Genomic DNA, 21,167 nt, shown 5'->3' with positions numbered 1-21,167 from the left:
ACTCCCTACAGTAGGCTGTTGGATGTGCTTCCCACTCTTGAGATTTGGGGATTTAAGTGAGAAGCAGAGGTTAGTCATTCAAACTCTCTAATCTATCAAGCATGGTGGAGAGTGAGCAGCTTTCAACCAAGATGAGTTAATCATTGCCTTTTGTTTTCATTTTGCCCAAAGCCCAATTTCTATGAAGATGTTATCACAGTGCATTTCACACATGCATTTTCCTCAAGTGCCTAATTTGCATTATTTTTTTTATAATTTGACATTTCAAAGTCAGTCACGGTTGTTTTCACTCTTAACAGCTGTGATGGGATTTACTTGTTTCTCATAAGGTTGTGGGTAGGAATGAACATGTTAGATTAATTGATCATTAATAAATTCGGTCTATCTATGGAATTCATTGTTGCTTAATCGTGTCCTTGTCATGCGAAGCAAAGGAAGTAGAGTGAAATGGTGTTGAAGTACTTGAATGTAAACAGCAAAGGTGGTTTTATCTTTTTTTGGACTCTTAATAATGGCCTTCTGATCATGTTACCGAGCTGTAGTGCCAAAGTGAGTGGATCCCAGAAAATAGTTTGACCAACATGTAAATAATAAAAGCTGTTTTATAACTTAAGAGATGGTGATACTAATTCAGATGATGTACACTTAAATGAAAGTATTGACAGTGAGCCCAATTGCTCTACTTTACTCCAACCCTGGACAACACCCATCCAAATAGCTGGGACAGTGAGAAAGTTAAGAGTAAGCATGCCATTAACTGTATTTATTAAAGTAATTTAATTGCAGTGTAATGTTGATTTGACCGAAACGTATGTCAGTGGCCAATCCTTAAATGCACCCTAGAGGTCATTGGTGTTTTAACTTTTGTCTAAAGTCTATGCTAGAGAATAATTTTAGCTGGGACTCGGCTCCAGCACGCCCACAACCCTTGTGAGGATAAGCTGTACAGAAAATGGATGGATGGATACAGTATACAGTACACAACTATATACAATGCGTGAACAAGTCATGTAAATGGACAGATTCATCGGTTATCGTTTTTTTTTTTTTTTTTTTTTTAAACTTGGTGATCGGCCCCAAAAACCTGATCGTGTAAAACCTAGTTGTCAAGGTGAGTCCTATTAGTGATTATTCAAACAATAGTAGCACTGAATGCCTCCGCTCACATTCTTTGTTTTGCTTTGAGGACAAAATGTTTTTTTTTACTAGTTAGTCGAGTATACTCTGTACCTCATGTACAACCCCAATTCCAATGAAGTGAAGATGTAAACATAAATAAAAACAGAATACAATGATTTGCAAATCATGTTCAACCTAGGTTTAATTGAATACACTACAAAGATAAGCTATTTAATGTTCAAACTGATCAACTTTGTTTTTAGCAAATAATCATTAACTGAGAATTGTATGGCTGCATCATGTTAAAAAAACGCTGGGACAGGTGGCAAAAAAGACTGAGAAAGTTGAGGAATGCTCATCAAACACCTGTTTGGAACATCCCACAAAACACAGCCACTGCTCAAACATTGGCCATAGTCAATACAACCATTTGGGATATCCTGAAGAAGAAACTATTGGTTTACTAGTTAACAGATGTCAAACGAGTACTGGTACATCAAGGAAAACTTGCAGTTTATAACATCGTGAGAGCTGTAAGACTTTTTTGTGGCCTAAATTGAGGAAGTGGCGATACTATCCTGACTATTCGTATGCCTCAACCTTTACTGGCTCCAACTTTTTTCTGAGACATATTTAGATGTATTTTACTGTGTAAGGTTTTCATTTTCCTAAATTATAATTTACTAAAATGATAAAAATACTGAAAGCCTGTTCACTATTAAATGAAATAACAAAAGTACAATGTATGTGCTGTTAAATGTGGCCCTATAGCTGTCACTCCATTACACGTTGCTACGACTTTCAGACGTGACAAAGAAGCGCATCTTAATTCATCTTCTGCTCAGTTTCACCTGCACTCAGGACTGTCGTTGCTACCTCGTCTTGAAAAATGCTTGCTTATTTTATCAGCCATCGACAGAAACCCCAAAACATTTAAGACGTTCTAGAAGAAAATGAAAAATTTGTGTTTAACAATATCAGAATCTGAATCATCATTAATGGTTCATCATCATCACAAGTTCTCGAAAGTAATTGCTGAATCCCACACACTGAGAGACAGTTAAGTCTGTTTCGGCTGTGTCGCTCAGTGTGCGGTGGAGCTTATTAACTTCATTCTGTGTATCTGTTCAAGTACTTTTGCTCACCTGAAATTCTCATTTTGATGCCAAACCCAAAATGTTTTCAGTCTACAGCAAAAGAAAGTAAAGAATCATCTTCCCTGTTGTAATACTTTTGGAGTGTCGTTTTTGTAGTGCTATGGGAACAAATTGGGGCATGTCACTAACTTGTGCTACATTTTAAGACTCGTGGAGAATTTATATTAAGTTCAACCACTGTGATTCAGTTAGGACCTTTTTAGAAAGCTGTACGGCATGTTTTCTGTCACATGGAAAATAAATTCTCTGGGCGCTTAGATTAATTTGGGTTTCCTTTGCCTAATGAGGAGCAGAGCATACACTATAGTATCATCCGTTTAGCCATGAGCGATCCTTCATCCTTGCCACCAAAGCCCTTAAGTGTGAAAACTCCCCCATAACTGGGATGATATAATTGGAAGAATATCCAAAGCTTGATTTAACACAGGCATTTTGCTCACCACTAAACAAATCTGTGTCCTTTTCCTCCACTAAATTATGCATGCAGAGTCACAGTTGTAATAGTGTAACTTTGTGTTTTACAAAGTCAGGAAAGTCCCCTTTGGAATTATCAGTATTCTGCTTGGTTGCTCATTAAATTACATGGATAAGGGGTGCCACATCAAATGAACACTGCTTGGGGGTTGCATGCAGTGGGACCACATTTCTTGTTTGTTCTTCTCAAACTTTTACAGGAAAAAACATCGAGAGAGACCTTACCGAGCAAGGTATCATGTTTTTATTAACCGTAATATGATGTATTAGTTTTAGTATTACAAATTTCTCCAAGTTACCAAGATAGGTGACCAAATTTGTGTGGTTCTTTGACTGGCTATTTTGTGTGCATGATAAAAAAAAAAAAAAATTGTCAAATCAAATTACTTTTAAGGATGCTTCGCTAATCAGACACTACATCAGGGGTGTCCAACTCGTTGCAGTTCAGGGACTACATACAGCCTAATTTGATGTCAAAGAGGACGGACCACTAAAATCATACCATATTTAATATAAAAATACCGTCAAGTTTTTCCCTTTAACGTGTAACAAAATGCATATATTAGGCAAATCTTTAAATGTAATGATTTTTTTTATTTTACGAAACAACCTCAAATTTCTTGACATTTGCTTCAGTTTGTCATGTGCATAATAACTGACCACAGTGATTGTATTTTAAGGCTCAAAATTATCCTGATTCCCAACAACCGGAATGTCTTGTGTAATTTTTCAGTCAAATTTATCCTGAGGGCCGGAGTGTACCCTCTAGTGTGCCAGTATTTGGCCCGCGGGCCGTAGGTTTCACACCCCTACGCTAACTCGTAACCCTTTATCGTAATAGAATCGTGAGGTAGGCCGAGACTCCCACACCCCTATTTACACCTTTAAAAATAATACATTTATATTTATATGGACATGTAATTCATGGTGGTTGGAGGCAAGTCAAGTCAAATAGAACTGATCTGGAAACAGTATAATTGTCAGGCACTCCCTTTATTTTAATACGGTAGTTAATTTTTTCATACTTCCAAACCATACTTACAGCACTTTGTGTGCAGCTGTGGTTGTTTTTGAAGTGCTCCATAAATAAAGTTGAGTTGAGAGTCAGAGCATTCTTTTAACCAAAAGGTTCTTAAAACTAAAACCTTATGGACTCATCTACTGGTGGAGTCAGGCGAGCTTAAAAGAATTGTTAACTCAGGACAAAAATATTGGCTGCTAACTTGATAACCTGGAAAACATTGCTCCTACTCCCACTTTTGCTCTCCAGCCAACAATTTTAGGGACACTTTTACAGAGTGTGCAACATTAAATATTTGTTAATGCCAACAAACTGGTTCCACAATCTACAACAAGCAAAAATGTAAAGTGATCTTTGTGTTCCACAATGGTGGTCGGTGTATTGAATAAGCAACACTACCATTCCTTTACTGTAACATCGACTTTAATGCCTCTCAGCTTGACTTTATGCCGATCTGATCGGTATTGGCCGATAATTAGCATTTTATACTGATCGGCTTTCATGTCATAATTCGCATGTAAAGCCTACTCTTCACTGGCTAATAGGGAACGTTGTTTCGTTCTTCCTGTGCAGGGGAGTCTTACCCATTTCACTTATGGATCTGCTTTTTGTCTTGTACAATATGGCACATTCCTACAGCCATTTACTGTAAACAGAATTAGTTTTGACTTTTGAATTAGATTGATGCACCCTGTAGAAGACACAAATGTTGAAATGCTTTCACAATTGTAGAAGTATTGTTCTTTTTCTTATAGTTGTATATAGATGAAACACCAAAGGCAGCATGTGTTAGGATATAATGAAAATAGAAACAGCCTATGGTGGCAGTTTTCACCACCTAGGATTACAGATACCCAATGGGAAGTCTCTCTATGCAGCTATTACGGCTTTGGACCAACATTAACTTGTGATTTAGCATACAGTCTTAATGATTTAGTTTTCAGAGAGGCTGCAAAGATATCAGTGTCTTGACAATGCTTGCACTGATATTCAGTCCTTTGGGATGTAGATGTATTACACACAGTCTCTTAGTGACTGCAGTACATAGCAAAGCCATTATGATCAGTGCAAGAACGTTAAACTTTTTTTTTTTTTTTTTTTTTTTTTAATGCAACAATCAATTGTATGCATGACAGATTTCTGTCCACTGCTTTATTTTTTATCATCATCTTTATCATCATCCCTTTTATGACTTAACCGTTTCTGGTTGATGTGTTGTCATTGCACACACTTTTGTGAACAACTTATTTGCTTTCCATTGGAAGATAAATGGTTGGGCATATAATCAGTCCTTCACAAGGACGAGATGGCACTTGCTCGTACGGTATCACTTTGTAGTGTCCAACAATGTACAATACTTTAAGCACTGCCAATAAGTCTATAACATAAGGACTAATGTCAAAACGGCACATGGCGTTTAATTGTGAGAATGCTTTCAATAGGCATCACTGTCTCTGATGAATAGGCAGAGAACTCCTTCTGTGGGTTTACAATGTTCTATTCATTAGCCACCCACCAAAACTGTCACTAATTAATCAATTTCTGTTGTTACCTGATGCTTCTACCTGGTTACCCCAGTGCCTTATCCTATTTTTGCTTGATGGTAACAATTACAGGTACATCTAATAAAAAAAAAATAATAATAAATTAGAGTATCGTGAAAAAGTTCATTTTTTGTAAGGGATTTTCAGAAAGTGCAACTTATTTTACATTGATTTATTCTACAGAGTGAAATATTTTAATCTTTTCTTGTAGTTTTGATTATGGCTGACAGATAATGAAAACCTAAAATCCCGTGTCTCAGAAAACTAGAATATCACAAAAGACCAATCAAAAAAGTATGTAATAAGCACAAATGTCAGGCTTCTGAAATGTTGGTTTCTATGCACTCAATACTTGGTGAGCATCCTTTTGCATTAATTACTGGATCAATGCGCCTTGGCATGGAGGCGATCAGCCCGTGGCACTGTTTAGGTGTAATGGAAGTCCAGGTTACTTTGATAGCTGCCTTCAGGTCATCTGCATTGTTGGGTTTGGTGTCTCTGATCTTCCTCTTAACAACAGCGGATAGATCTTCTCGGGGGTTCAGGTCAGGGGAGTTTGCTGACCAGTCAAGCACAGTAACACCGTGGTCATTGACCCAGGCTTTGGTACCTTTGACAGTGCGGGCAGGTGCCTAGTCCTATTGGGAAAATACAACCAGCATGACCATACAGCTTGTCAGCAGAAGGAAGCATGAAGTGCTCTAGAGATTTCTGGGAGATGGGTGCATGACTGCATTTTTCATTTTTTTTTTTTTTTTGCACTTTGTAAGGCCCTGAAATGCCACAAGATGGCGCCAAACCGCTGGGAAAAGTAGTAATTGGTGTCAAGGAAATATTGACGTTACGTCTCAACTGAGAGATTAATCGCATGTTGACTAGGAGCTCAGTTTAGCCTGGATATTTACTGGAGGTTCTGGATAACATGCTCGTGCACCTCCAGTGCATTTAAAAAAATATATATATAAATAAATTTATATCAACTATGTGAGCATTTATTTTGAAGGGTAATGTCGACTTTTGAAATATTAGTGCTTCGGGGTCGTATTTTGTGGTCTGTTTATGGTTTGAACAAGGGCTACACGATACAAAAAAATACTTTTTTTGTGACCCTGTGATATGATGTGACCGTTTACAATAGCTTCAGTAGAAAATAAACATTTCTCAACAGAGCACTTAAGTATACTGAGATATTTGTGTGAAGTCTCTCGCTTTAAATACGCTGTAGTATTGAGCAGATAAGTATACAGCCAGACATGAAGTTAACATTTATTTTCATGCCTTTTCATATACTGTAGTACATATGACTCATTCTGATCACAATTAGTTTTTCATCAATCTGCAATTTTACACGTTTTAACATATGCATTAGTATTTATATTTGAGTGCATTACTTTAAAGTAAACAACACACACTGCTGTGTGCACCTTGTGCCTACAAGATTTTAGCCCCTTTATTGGCCCGGTGTTTTTTTTAATTGTGGCTGATTTCCCGAATTGGGCCCGACATATTTTGGGAGGAACGACAAAACACCTTGTAGTGTGACATCCATGACCAACGATTTGGCCCTTTGACACCGAAACAAAATTTTGGTGTGTTTGTTAAATTTTTTTATTTTATCCCCCCCCACCCCTGTGTAGTGTGACACACATCATGGGCGTCGACCAATGTGTCTTGAAACGTTAGATTGCCTGCCCTGCTTGCCATTGGCAACATTTATTCGCACCCACAAACCAATGTTTACCAAAACTTCAAAGCCTAAATCGACAGAACACCAACTTGTTTACATACAAACGTTACTGCTCCTACTAGCCGTATTACCAGTACGTGAACATTGCCTCAAGCTCTCGTTTGAAGAACGGATTGTCAAAAAACGTCTTCCGAAGCACCTGGGGACGACACCACACCTCTGGGCCGCTTGGTGGGTGTTTTGAAGGGTTATAATTTACCGCAACATCGGTGCTTCTCTCATTAACCTTAACTAGCTTTGCTTATCAAATGCTAGCACTTAGGTTAGCGGACATTCGTTGTTTAATTTGTTTTACGTCACAGTTTTACAGTAAACTACAGGCTGAGATTAACAAACTACATGAAGCGAGAATGTTTGTTTTGCCTCTTTGGAGAATGTTTTTTCTTCTTTTGCCCCCTGCATCACCAGGACCTTTGTGATGTGACTCCTGCTCATGTGCATATTGTGACGGCGATATCAAACAATATATTGTGCAGTCATAGTTTGAACTAATAATATGGACAATTATGAAACATTTTGAGCGGGGTGTAAATTACGTTTTGTTCTGTGCCTTTTTTTTTTTCCCCCCACTATTCCCTGCGGGTCTCTGCCCCGATCCCTCATGAATACTGTATTTAGGGTTTACAGTATCGCCTAGTTGTAGTTTTGTGCCACCAGCAGTTATTGACACTACTTTGTATTTCATCTTAATCGCCTGTGATTAGAAACACCCTTCTAATTTTCCACCTGATGTTTGTGTAGTTTAGTGGCGTCCCTTAAACACCTCAGCCATACTACCGAGGAGGATTTTAGCTGACATGGAATAGTCATGATTATGGATACCCAAGTGTCTTGTAATGGGATTAAGGAGTTGCACCTCAAATAGTCTATATGGAATTTTAATAGGATTCACATTCAAACTGTTCTGATATACACCAGTTCATCTAGCGTTTATTATGTAATTATTTTCAAATCGCTCCAGCATTTTTATAAATTACACCACGCCTTGTAATTATTTTTATTACTTTGGGATATTTTAGTCAGAATCGCGAATTCGCAGGTAAGCAGAGATACATTGGATGAGCAGATTAATGTTAGCGTATGATAACTGGCACATACTGGCTCGCTCAGTGAAGTTGATGTGGCACCTATTTTACATTTACATCTAAATCTCACTGTCAATCTAAATCTCACTGTCGAGGAGAAGCTGCTTGTTGAGTTCAACCTCCTTGTTCCACTCCCGCTTGTCAGGGTAACGGACAACGCACTCAGTATTGGTTCCATAGTAGAGCAGCCGGTGTGAGCCGTCGACCATTTTCACGAGACAAGACTGCCCCCTCAAGGGTTGGTGCTGGGTCTGAAATTATCATGTACATCAATGACAAAAGCAAGACATCACAATAACTCAAGTTCATCTTATTTGCAGATGACACAAACATTTAGTGCAGATGAACATTTACAACTTGATGGGTAGTATTACGTCAGAGTTCATCGAAATAAAAAAACAAAAAATGGTTTGACAGAAATAAGCTTGTATAAATAAGCTTGTCATTAATTTTGACAAAATCTGTTGAAAGTCTCGCATAAAATACATATGCACTAAAATATCCAGAAGCATCTCTGTAATGGCCTAAGACACTTGGTATATGTCAAGCCGCCTCCGCTGCGCCTGTCGGCTTGAGATGCTGAGAGTCCGCTACTTCGTAGGCCGCTGAGTCTTGCTGCGAGCGTCTTGGTTATGAACTGGATGGTCGTAATTTCAGCAAGTGCTGGTGATCATAAGGTAATTTATTGCGGATGTTGACTAATCTTGTGACGTAGAATTTTGGTCATAAAATCTATGATTGTACGGAGCCAATGCAAAAGGCTGGTGAGTGGCGACCAGATGTTATTGGCCCGATAGATATCGTGAATGGCTCATCTACTTGTGATAACTGTTCTGCAGTGCTTTCCACATATTAATTGATGGCCCAATGGTCCTTGATTTCTTGCATCATTTTCTAATAATTTTAATATAGGAGTATTGATTATCTATTATAACCACATCACAGAAAGCATCTAGGAGTGATAGAACAGACTTAACGGCTGAAGAGTATTTAACCACTCGCTCTCACTAAATGTACTTCCAAAGGTGCTATTGACCTGAAAATTTCGCCAGATGTTGGAAACAACCCAAGTAATCCATACATTCAAAGAAAGTAGAACAAATAAGATCAGAAATTAAGTTGTGTAAAAATGTGAAATGACACAGGGAACAAGTATTGAACACATGACGAAACGGAGGTGCAAAAAGGCATTGGAAGCCAAGAGAACACCTAAAATCTACCAATGAACAAAGCAGTCCAGCCCCTTGACAGTGCAAAAGAATATCATCTGGTTCAGTCCTAATTGATGGCCTACAAAAAGGTCTCATTGCCAAGGTGTAAGTCAAGTCATGACAAAGCTCATTTAAAGTTGGACAAGCCAGTTAAATACTGGGAGAATACAGTGTGGTTGGATGTGAGCAAAATGTAACTGTTTGGATGCCATAATGCACACCACGTTTGGAGGAGAAATGGCACACTTCACATCATCCTAAAAACACCATACCAACAGTGAAGTTTGGAGGTGGGAACACGATGGTGTGGGGCTGCTTTTCAGCAAATGGTACCAGTGAACTTCACATTGACAGAATGATGAATGGGAAAATGTACCGAGACATTCTTGACAAAAATCTGCTGCCATCTACGTGGATGAAGAAAATGAAACGAGGGTGGACATTTCAGCAAGATAATGATCCAAAACATACTGCCAAGGAAACTCTCAATTGGTTTCAAAAGCACAAAAGTAAAGCTGCTCGAATGACCCAGCCAATCACCTGACTTGAATCCAATCGAAAATCTATGGAAAGAACTGAAACTAAAGGTCCATAAAAGAAGCCCACGGAATCTTCAAGATTTGAAGACTGCTTGCGTGGAGGAATGGGCCAGAATCACCAGAGGAATGCATGTGACTAGTTTCTCCATACAGAAGGCGTCTTGAAGCTGTCATTGCAAACAAAGGGTTTTATACAAAGTATTGAACAAATACCAGTTGGCGTGTTCAATACTTTTCCCTGTGTCATTTAACATTGTAACATTAATTTCTGAGTTTATTTGTTGTACTTTTTTTTCGAATGAATGGATTACCTGGGTTGTTCCCAACATCTGGTGAAATTTTCATGTCAATAGCACCTTGGAAAATATTTGAGGAAAAATGGTGACGTGTTAAATACTTATTTCAGCCGCTGTGTGTATGCATGTATGTATGTACTCAGTTGAGTTTTATTTTTGTCTACCCTGCATGTTAAGTATTAATGACATTGGTTTGAGGCAGACTTGTGGTTATTATACAGCACAACAAAGCAGAATATATGTTTCATGGACAATAATACTTTTTTTTGTTTTGTTTCTTTTTTGTTTTTAGTTGGGTAAAGAAAGAATTGGTGTTAACATGGCATTAAGCTTGATTTTTCTGAAAGACGTAGTCTCTCCAGCGTGTCCTGGGTTGTCCCCGGGGTCTCCTCCCGGTAGGACGTACCCGGAACACCTCACCAGGGAGGCGTCCAGGAGGCATCTGAATCAGATGCCCCAGCCACCTCATCTGGCTCCTCTCTGCAATTTGACAGACTAGGTGACAAAGATGAGTGTGTGTATTTTAGTCTTACTCTTTCTTTTGTGTCTCTCTAGGTTCAACTACAGATCAACACATCATCTCACAACCAATGGTTTCTATGAGTTTCTTAACTGGTTTGATGAAAGAGCATGGTACCCCTTGGGAAGGATTGTTGGTGGCACAGTAAGTTCTCCACTACAAAATGAGGTCATGCTCTTAATCACACATTTTCTGCTTTGTCAAGATTGCCTCTCTTGGTATTAACACATTTTAATGAGAAAAATAATGCAGCTTATTGCAATCTTTTATTATATCTCAATACCATGAGCTCATAGAAACACACACAAAATGTCACAATATTGGCAGAGGTTAAAAGGTGATTCCAAAGACAGTTAGCTGCATTGACTGACTTGTACTCAGTTGGGGGTCAATAGACATTTCCTGATTTGTACCTTGTTTAATCATATCCTTTATATTTAGATAATGACTGTATGAATAACATCTTGATAAAACATAATTCAACCACTCAAGAGTCATTAAAGATCTGATGGAGGTGGTCCAGGAATGGGACCATGAAGCACTCGATGTATTTGGCTTATCACGAACCAAAAATGCTGTGAGGTACACACACAGACAATCAGGTCGTTTTTGTCCTAATTTTGGCCCCTTCCCCACCTAGGACGTCAAACGCTATCAAATCTTGTTTTACAAGATTATTCTTAGGTCTGAGGTTTGCTAAGAGTGGATTTTTCAGTTTTTGGGTCCGAAGCAGGTCGGGCCGAAAATCTTAAAATAATGAACGTCTTCAATATTTACGACCAAAACTCTTTGTGTGGGGAAAGCTGATGTCTCCCTGAGTCACGACACCATGAAATGTGACGTGGAACAGAATATAGCCAATCAAGAACCACCTTGACTCTGCAACAAGAAAAAGACTAATAAAAAGAAACATGTCTTAGCCGTGGCCATTTTTTTAAATTTTATTTTATTTCTTTTTTTTGGTAAATGTGAGTTCAGCAAGAAGTGTTTTCCAAAGCAAGTGGCCACTTTACAAGGCTCCCGTCTGGCAACCTTCGGAAGGACTCGACAAATATCAGATATCTGGAAGTGTTTCTTCTTCTGTTTTGTGAGATCACGTGTGAGACTTGGATTTCGAGATTGCCGGTGTGTGTGTGTGGGGGGGGGGGTGTTCTGTGTTGAGATTATCGAAGCACACCACACGCAATATGTTAACTGCCCGATAAAATCGGTGTAAAGTCGAATGATAAGGTGATGGCTCAAGCCTTTATTTTTGTCAATTTTGATTATGGCAGAAAGACAAAACAAAGTAAACATCCAGTATTTCACAAAATTAGCCTATGTTAGCTAACCTGCTTTACATGCTTTAGTTCTGAAGACTGCACAAGTCTCCACTTGTCTGTAGTGGTCAGTTATTTCTGCTGTGTCTCCTTTTGAATAAGATTTTTTTTCTTCTCAACAGCAACTTAAAAATAAATGTAGTCGACCCTCGTCCTGCTCCATAGTTATTTCTGGGGTTTCATTCAGACTCATGCGTTCAATGCGGCATAGCTTCCAGCTGTGTTGTTCTGAAGTGGAAAACCAACTTCCCAAAACTGAGGTGGGTTGAGATGAGCTGGTACTGTTCAATGGAAAGGTGGCAGAGTGAAGTTAACGCTGAAGAATTCGGGTGTAATCAAAGAAACAATCGTCAGATAATAATTTGGATGATTGCTCTGGTCTGTCTGGAAATATAAATCAATGTTAAAGGTTAAAAAAAAAACCTTTGCATGGCTGAGTCATTTAAGAATCTTAAGCATACCATTAATATTTTCTATTTTGTACAAAGATGAAACTCAAATGTTATTACACAGGTTGCACAAATTTCCTGGTTCAGCGGTAGTTGCTATGGTAATATGAGGTGTCTCATATTTACATACATGAGCTTCACAAACAGTTTCCTTGGTTTCTCTTTGTCTTAGTCCAATTTGGGCCACGTTCCATGTATCTATGTCCGTAGACTCAAGTCAGGGTGTATTATAACAGTGGCCAAATGGTTACGCCCCCCCCAACATCACAGCCCTAAGGCTTGTCTTTGACAAAGAATTCACAATTGTGCTGTAAAAAATGCGGATACGGATATCAGGCACTGCCAGATATTTAGGAAAAATCATCTTGGTGTGTCTACCTCTAGCTACCGTGACGATCGCTGACAGTGAATCAACCAATAGTATAGTTATTTCCACACGCCAGCTAGTGTATTCTTTCTCTTTTTAGAAAAATTTAGGTAACGTATTTATCAATACGTTTGACTACAGTTATATTACGCGCATAAACTGTGAGTAACACTAGCATCCGAAGTTGCCGCCCCTTTTCCCAGCCATGATTGTACATGAACACCACAAGTGCTAAATTTCAACTCGGCAATGCCATGACAGCAACCCGAAAAGGGAAAAAACCCAACAATGATTAATTGCACACTGATGTAGCCTTTAGCACTTGATATCTACTCTGTTGATATCTACTAAAATTCTATGCCAGTGCCACTGCACAATGTAAATGTAGTGTGAAATGATCCACCCATTCATGTTGTGCAATGTGTCTTGCTTTCATCTTATAAGACTGTGACAATTGTAAAGTGGAGCACTCGGCAAGTTTGATCTTTAGGTATGCATCCGGCTGTGACGAACCCAACCTCATTGTCAAATCGTTAGTCAGGCAGCATTAACCTTATACCTTCACCCCGTTCGTTTCTCTGTTGTGCAGCATTTCATTTTGTCTATCTTTTCTTTTTTTTTTTTTTTTAACTTTGAATGTTTTATTCTTTTATTGGGATTGCTATAATGCTGCCATTGCAATTTTCCACTCCTCATCCTGATGATGCTGCCATCCCTGCCCTTGCCCCAGCCTGAATATCAAGCTACTTGCCTCCTGCCTTTAAAAAAATAAATAAATAAATTAATTAATTAAATCGACATTTCTCATAAATTGTGGATAACATTAAGCCTCCAAGCACTCAGGGGGTTACGCCATTTAGCAAATAGGTCCTTTATCAGTTAACGTGACATTTGACTTTTTTTCTTTCAAAACCAGTCCATCTTATTTCCATTTCTCTACCACCCATCATGTATTCCGCAGAGGAGAACTGCCAGACATGCTTTCTCCTGAAACTACAGATAAGAGAGAACTGTTTCTTTAATGTAATGGCTCAAAAAGATCACTATAGAAGCACTAAACCAAACCTTCAGGACGATGACACGTGCACCTTTGAAAGCTTTGTGTTTAGTACCTTTTTGTTTTTTAAATGAGAAACCTCACTAACTGAATGCTTACTTAGAAATGTTGATAAATATGTAAACGTTCTTTGCAAACGATTGAGAATTTCTCTGCCATACAGAACCAGTTGTATTGAGATTAAAAACATTGTAGAACTAGTAATTATCCTAATAATCCTCATGAGTTGACGTTCCAAGTCATGTTTGATTTGTATTGAACTAGATCAAGGTCAGGTCTCATCGGCGCGGGCCAATTACCGGTACTGAAGGGAAACAGTTGCATAGGTTGCTAATAATGTGAACACACATCAGGGACACTACAAGCATGTTAAACTAAGCACTGCTACAGTCAAGAGAACCACCAGTGTGTACTGCACACAATCAGAGTTGGATTGGCTAGGCCTTCCTCTACTAGTCCATAATTACAATCAGAGTGGAAGTTACGATATATTTTTGATAAATGTTGAAAAAACCTCACACAGAATTAACATCAGTCCTTCCTGTGCAGCAAATTTATGCCTTCTGATTACAGCTAATCCGTTACATGTGGAATGCCACGTAACCTATGCGGATAGCTGACTTCCTGTGTATGGCACAGAGTAGGATTTCCTACTTCGCCGACCAACAGCCAGATGCCAAGAATAAAACCCTTGTTCTCTTGTTTATTATCTCGCAACATCATGGCTGATGCATTTAATGCAGCGTGTATTTTGGCTTTCTGTTTCTGGTGCTATTTTAAGTGGAAAATCGACAGCCCAAAGCAGAGGAGAGTGGAGCTGTGGCACGGCGCAGTGAAAAAGCGGGATGTGTTTGCTTTTGTATTAAGTTGGTGGTTATATTATGTATGTACCTTTTATCACCTGTCAATGAAACTACTCAGATGGGACCCCGTGATTGTTGCTTGACCATTATTCAATTATTAAATATTAATACAATTACCCTGAGAATTACCGTAATCTCTCGTGTATAATGCACACCCATGTATAATACGCACCCCCAAAGTTGACCTCAAAATTCTGGAAAACCCTTCTTGCTATGTACAGTATAATGCATTTTTTTTTTTTTTTTTACAATGCATGCTTTTGCTTCTACCCTTATGATAAAAACAAAGTATTACCTGTATTGTTCCCCCCCCCCCCAAATAATTCTGTAGTTAAGCACTTTATTTGAACGTAATACTATTATAATATTTAATAATATTTACTTACACTTATTTTGAAATTCACAACCCTACTTTTACTTAGTAAATGAGAAAACACAGTTGTGCTCATGTTTGATTACCCAGGCAGAATTTGTAAGATGGGTACAATTCTTTAAAGAAAACATCAAGGGCCATGTGAAACACATTTAATTTTATTTTAATGGGATTCAAATTAAACTGTCAAGCATTTCTTAAAAGCGTTATCATTAAACAAAACATAAGAAATAACTTGATGATTGTTCAGTCAGCAGTCTTATTTTAAAAAAAAAAAAAAAAAAAAAATGTTTTAATTGTGTAATAATACATATATGTACAACCCCAATTCCAATGAAGTTGGGGCGTTGTGTTAAACAAATAAAAACAGAATACAATGACTTGCAAATCATGTTCAACCTATATTTAATTGAATACACTACAAAGACAAGATATTTAATGTTCAAACTGATAAAACTTTGTTTTTAGCAAATAATCATTAACTTAGAATTTTATTGCTGCAACACTGCAACACAAAGCTGGGACAGTCATGTTTACCACTGTGTTACATCACCTTTTCTTTTAACGCCATTCAATAAATGTTTGGGAACTGAGGACACTAATTGTTGAAGCTTTCGAGGTGTAATTATTTCCCATTCTTGCTTGATGTACAGCTTCAGCTGTTCAACAGTCCGGGGTCTCCGTTGTCGTATTTTACGCTTCATAATGCGCCACACATTCTCAATGGGAGACAGGTCTGGACTACAGGCAAGCCAGTCTAGTACCCGCACTCTTTTACTACGAAACCACGTAACACGTGCAGAATGTGGTTTGGCATTGTTTTGCTGAAATAAGCAGGGATGTCCATGAAAAAGACGTTGCTTGGATGGCAGCATATGTTTCTCCAAAACCTGTATGTACCTTTCAGCATTAATGGGGCCTTCACAGATGTGTAAGTTACCCATACCATTGGTACTAAAACAGCCCCATACCATCGCAGATGCTGGCTTTTGAACTTTGCGTCCATAACAGTCCGGATGGTTCTTTTCCTCTTTGGCCCGGAGGACACGACGTCTACAATTTCCCAAAACAATTTGAAATGTGGATTTGTTAGACCACAGAACACTTTTCTACTTTGCATCACCTGTTCCAATTAGCCTGTTCACCTGTGGGATGTTCCAAACAGGTGTTTGAGCATTCCTCAACTTTGTCTTTTTTGCCACCTGTCCCAGCTTTCTTGGAACGTGTTGCAGCCATAAATTTCTAAGTGAATTATTTGCTAAAAACAATAGTTTATCAGTTTGAACATTCAATATCATGTCTTTGTAGTGTATTCAATTAAATATAGGTTTAACATGATCTGCAAATCATTGCTTTCTGTTTTTATTTATTTAACACACTGTCCCAACTTCATTGGAATTGGGCATGTGTATGTATGTGTGTGTGTGTGTGTGTGTGTGTGTGTGTGTGTGTGTTATGTATATCTCCTTTTCCTTTCGGCTTGTCCCTATAGGGGTCGCCACAGCGCCTCATCCTTTTGCATGTAAGCCTATCTCCTGCATCCTCCTCTCGAACACCAACTGCCCTCATTTCTTCCCTCACGACATCCATCAACCTTTTCTTTGGTCTTCCTCTTGCCTGGCAGCTCCATCCTCATCATCCTTCTACCAATATGCTCATGATTTCTCCTGGACGTGTCCAAACCATCGAAGTCTGCTCTCTCTTTGTCTCCAAAACATCGAACCATGGCTGTCCCTCTGATGAGCTCATATCTAATTTTGTCCAACCTAGTCACATCCGAGAGTGAACCTCAACATCTTCATTTCCGCCACCTCCAACTCTGTTTGTTGTCTCTTCAGTGCCACTGTCTCTAATCCGTACATCATGGCTGGCCTCACCACTGTTTAATAAACTTTGCCCCTCATCCTAGCAGAGACTCTTCTGTCACATGACACACCTTCTCCACCCATTCCAACCTGCTTGGACCCGTTTCTTCGCTTCCTCACCACACTCACCATTGCTCTGGACGGATGACCCCATGTATTTAAAGTCATCCACCCTTGCTATCTCTTCTCCCTGTAGCCTCACTCTTCCCCCACCACCCCTCTCATTCATACACACACATTCTGTCTTACTTCGGCTAATCTTCATTCCTCTGCTTTCCTGTGCATGCCCCCATCTTTCTAACTGCTCCCTGCTTTCACTGCAGATCACAATGTCATCTGCAAACATCATGGTCCACGGAGATTCCAGTCTAACCTCATCTGACAGGAAGGGGCTCAGGGCTGATCCCTGATGCAGTCCCACCTCCACCTTAAATTTGTCTGTCACACCTACAGCACACCTCATCACTGTTCTGCTGCTCTCGTACATGTCCTGCATTATTCTGACATACTTCTGCCACTCCAGACTTCTGCATGCAGTACCACAGTTCCTCTCTGGGTACTCTGTCATAGGCTCTCTCTTGATCTACAAAGACACAATGTGTGTGGAAAAGTGGATACATTCATTATTGTATGCACTTCCTGCCATCTAATAGAATAGCATTCATTTGTTCTGCCTGTCCGTCTGCATCACAGGCATAAATAGATGAATAAAGACACATTATTTCTTGGAAATAAATAATTTCTTGAGCAATTAAGTAAAATTTGATCCTTTCCCGCGGCATACCTGAAGACCGCTCACGGCACACTGGGTGGGAATCACTGCTCCATAGTTCCCACAGCTCTGCACATCACCCTTGTTCTTAAAAATGGGCACCAGGACACTTTTCCTACATTCCTCAGGAATCGTCACACGCTGGAATTCTATTGAACAAGCTGGTCAAAAACTCCAAAGCCACCTCTACTAGATGCTTCCATAACTCCACAGGAATGTCATCAGGACCAAATGCCTTTCCATTTTTCATCCTCTTTAATGCTTTAAAGGTCATACTTGTTTGGCAAAGTTTTAAGCCGGATGCCCTTCGTGACGCAACCCTCTGCATTTATCCGGGCTTGGGACGGGCCTACGGTTTGCACTGGCTTCTGCCTCCCATAGGGCTGCAGTGTGTGTGTGTGTGTGTGTGTGTGTGTGTGTGTGTGTGTGTGTGTGTGTGTGTGTGTGTATAATTTACAGATTCTGCCAGGGTATGTGAGCACAACTGTACATATATGCAGTCATACGTACCCCTGTCATATTGGAATGGAATTGTAGGCTACACCTTTTTCATAACCACTCGGAGTTTGCATATTAAAATGAAATTGTACACCTTTCTCATGACCTAGGTGGCGGTGGCATATTGGAATGAAAGTGTACACCTTTCTCATAATGTCTAGGTAGAGGTGGCATTTTGGAATGAAAATGTACAGCTTTTTCATAACTTCGAGATGGTGGCATAAATTTATAAAATGTGAAGGTCTTTTTTCCCCCATTTTTGCCTATAGCTAAGTATAATGCGCACTATTGACTTTTGACAATTTTTTGGGAGGGCAAATGTGCATTATACACAAGAAATTACAGTAGTTACTAAATCAGATTTTCCCCATTTGACTTTCTATCATCTCTTCATCACATTGATTCAAATTTGTATTTCACCATCGCTTCCTCTCTCTGCCCACCTACACAGGTATATCCAGGATTAATGGTGACTGCAGGACTCATCCACTATGTGCTCAACTTGCTTCACATCACTGTCCACATTCGAGATGTGTGCGTATTTCTGGCGCCGGTATTCAGCGGTCTCACGGCCATCTCCACGTTCTTGCTGACGCGGGAGCTGTGGAACCAGGGTGCAGGGCTGCTGGCAGCCTGCTTCATTGCCATCGTCCCTGGCTACATCTCCCGCTCCGTCGCTGGCTCATTTGACAATGAGGGCATTGCCATCTTTGCCCTGCAGTTCACCTACTATCTCTGGGTATGTAAGCTTGATTTGATTTTTACTAATTGGTTGATTAAAGTTTGAAGAGCTTGCTGTAGGCGAGCATTATCTAACAAAGGTGAATGTCTGGCATGGTTTTAGTACCATTTATATTATATAAAAACATTAAATGCAAAAGAACCACTTAAGGCCAGATGCATAAAAATCAGTATTCAATCCAGCTGTATAAATCTTACCGTTAGCTGTTAAGCTCACGTGCACATTGTCTTGAGTTTTCTTATCTACCCTTACATGAACCTTTTTTTTTTAATAGTAATTTATAATAGTCTTAACATTCTCCCTATTTTTTTACATGACATTAATAGGTTTATATTTAATTGAATTGCAACATGCAGAATTTTATCCCCCTTTGTTCAGTTTCAGCAGGCACACTTTGTATTTACAGAAAAGTGGCACTATTTTATGTTTCAGCAGGCACACTTTGTATTGCCAGAAAAGTGGCCCTATTTTGTTTTATGGCCTCAGATGATGAATTATGCATGCATGCATACAAATCAGTCGCCTTTCGGCAAAATTCGCCGTTTTGAACTCAAACTAGGCCATATACGTGAATCATATAGATCCAATTAGTTTATCCTCGGGGTGGGGGGGGTGTCGCGGTCGCCGGATAAGTCACGGGAGTTGACGATCAGAAAAAACAACTTCTGCTGCTGAGAAGTAACGGTGCTTTTACGCCGTTACAATGATCTAAATGCCGCTCGCTACTTTTATTGATCGATTATTGCTTATTTATCAAGTATTTAGTGCGCGAGACTACGACTTCCGCATTGGGTGCTGTTTCTAATTTAAGCGCTCGTGACGTTTAAGTCTAGTTCACCAATCAAATGACACAGTCACATGACCTCACACAGCGTCTTCTATTGGGCTTCCCAGGCATAGGTATTAAAACTAGGTAAGCCAGCCCGTCTGATATTCATGCCTATGTGGCGGCCATTTTGGGAAGGTCGTCGTGACCGTGAAGGCAACGGCGCGCTACTCTTGTTTACATTAGATGCTTTCATGCACTATTTGCATATCTGTTGTTGACCAATACTGGCCACGCACGCCAGAGTAACATCTGCACCACTTGCACACTGACTGAGGAGTATCTGCCACATTTGCACAATTGACACTGTCCCAGATTATCGCACTACTAGTCACTTTAAACTGCGTACATTCCTGGAAGTCTCGGCGCCCTTTGCACAATGCTCATTGCACCGGACTATTGCTATATTAGTCATTCTAACTGCTCTAATTGCAGCTCCAACTACCGGAGACAGATTCCTTGTTTTTTTGACATACTTGGCAAAATAAAGATGATTCTGATGTATTGTAGTATTTGTCTTGCACTGTTTGACCAAATGTGGATATTTCAGCCCACTTATAACAAAATATTACACTATTTATTGTACAGTCTGGCAAAAGTTTTGCCTTGTCTACTCACGAGCGTAAATTCAAGCTTGTGGGTGAGAGTCTCTCTCTCTCGCGGCTCAGGAAGCAAGACGAAAGGGTTGGTTGCAGAAGAAAAGATGTAGAAAAATAAAGCACAACAAAAGAGGCGGAAGAAGAAAAATTCACTCCGCTCCCTGGTACACACCTGAACTCCATAAAATGAAATCCCACACGACACCTTGAAAGACTGCACAGGAAAACCACCCATCTCCAAGCCTACGCTCACTACCTTCATCAGTACAAAGATGCTCTCAACAATTGTACTTTAATTGATAAGACCATGAATTAACATTTGATATAGTTTAGCATTTGAATTGCTTATACGAACATGTTGGTGATGAGTCACTTGTCACTCCATTTTATCGCTATACTCTGCTGACACTGACAGCAGTGCTACTGACAAGACCATTATACAGTATTACGTTTTTGCAAGGCATGAGGTTAAATCAATGTCAATGTTCTACTGTGATGGAAGGCTTTTCTTTTTACAATTAAATAGCAAAAAAAAAAAAATTCATCATAACATTTAGGCCTGACCTATAGGAAAGTTAATTGTTGGTTATATCCAACATACATTGGCTATATACAACATTCATTTGTTGGCTGTATCCAGTGTTGTGTTGGTCACACCATAGAATAATTCTTGTTCAGTGAATAATGCTTAAGATAACAAAACTTCCTCCCGAAAAATCACATG

At 39.3% G+C, this 21,167-nt stretch overlaps 1 protein-coding gene across 1 annotated transcript in view; it reads left to right on the top strand.

Moving 5' to 3' along the window:
- Positions 1–21,167, top strand: part of stt3b (STT3 oligosaccharyltransferase complex catalytic subunit B) — a 78,306-nt gene that overhangs the window by 17,127 nt on the left and 40,012 nt on the right. The window contains exons 2-3 of the mRNA XM_061665218.1: positions 10,749–10,857; positions 18,728–19,015. Coding sequence (XP_061521202.1) covers positions 10,749–10,857; positions 18,728–19,015 — 397 coding nt within the window. The remainder of the gene's footprint in view (positions 1–10,748; positions 10,858–18,727; positions 19,016–21,167) is intronic.

Source organism: Phycodurus eques, chromosome 20, assembly GCF_024500275.1.
Source record: "Phycodurus eques isolate BA_2022a chromosome 20, UOR_Pequ_1.1, whole genome shotgun sequence".
Taxonomy (NCBI): domain Eukaryota; kingdom Metazoa; phylum Chordata; class Actinopteri; order Syngnathiformes; family Syngnathidae; genus Phycodurus; species Phycodurus eques.
The sequence above is the reverse complement of the archived record's forward strand: the minus strand, read 5'-3'. Positions and strand labels throughout refer to the sequence as shown.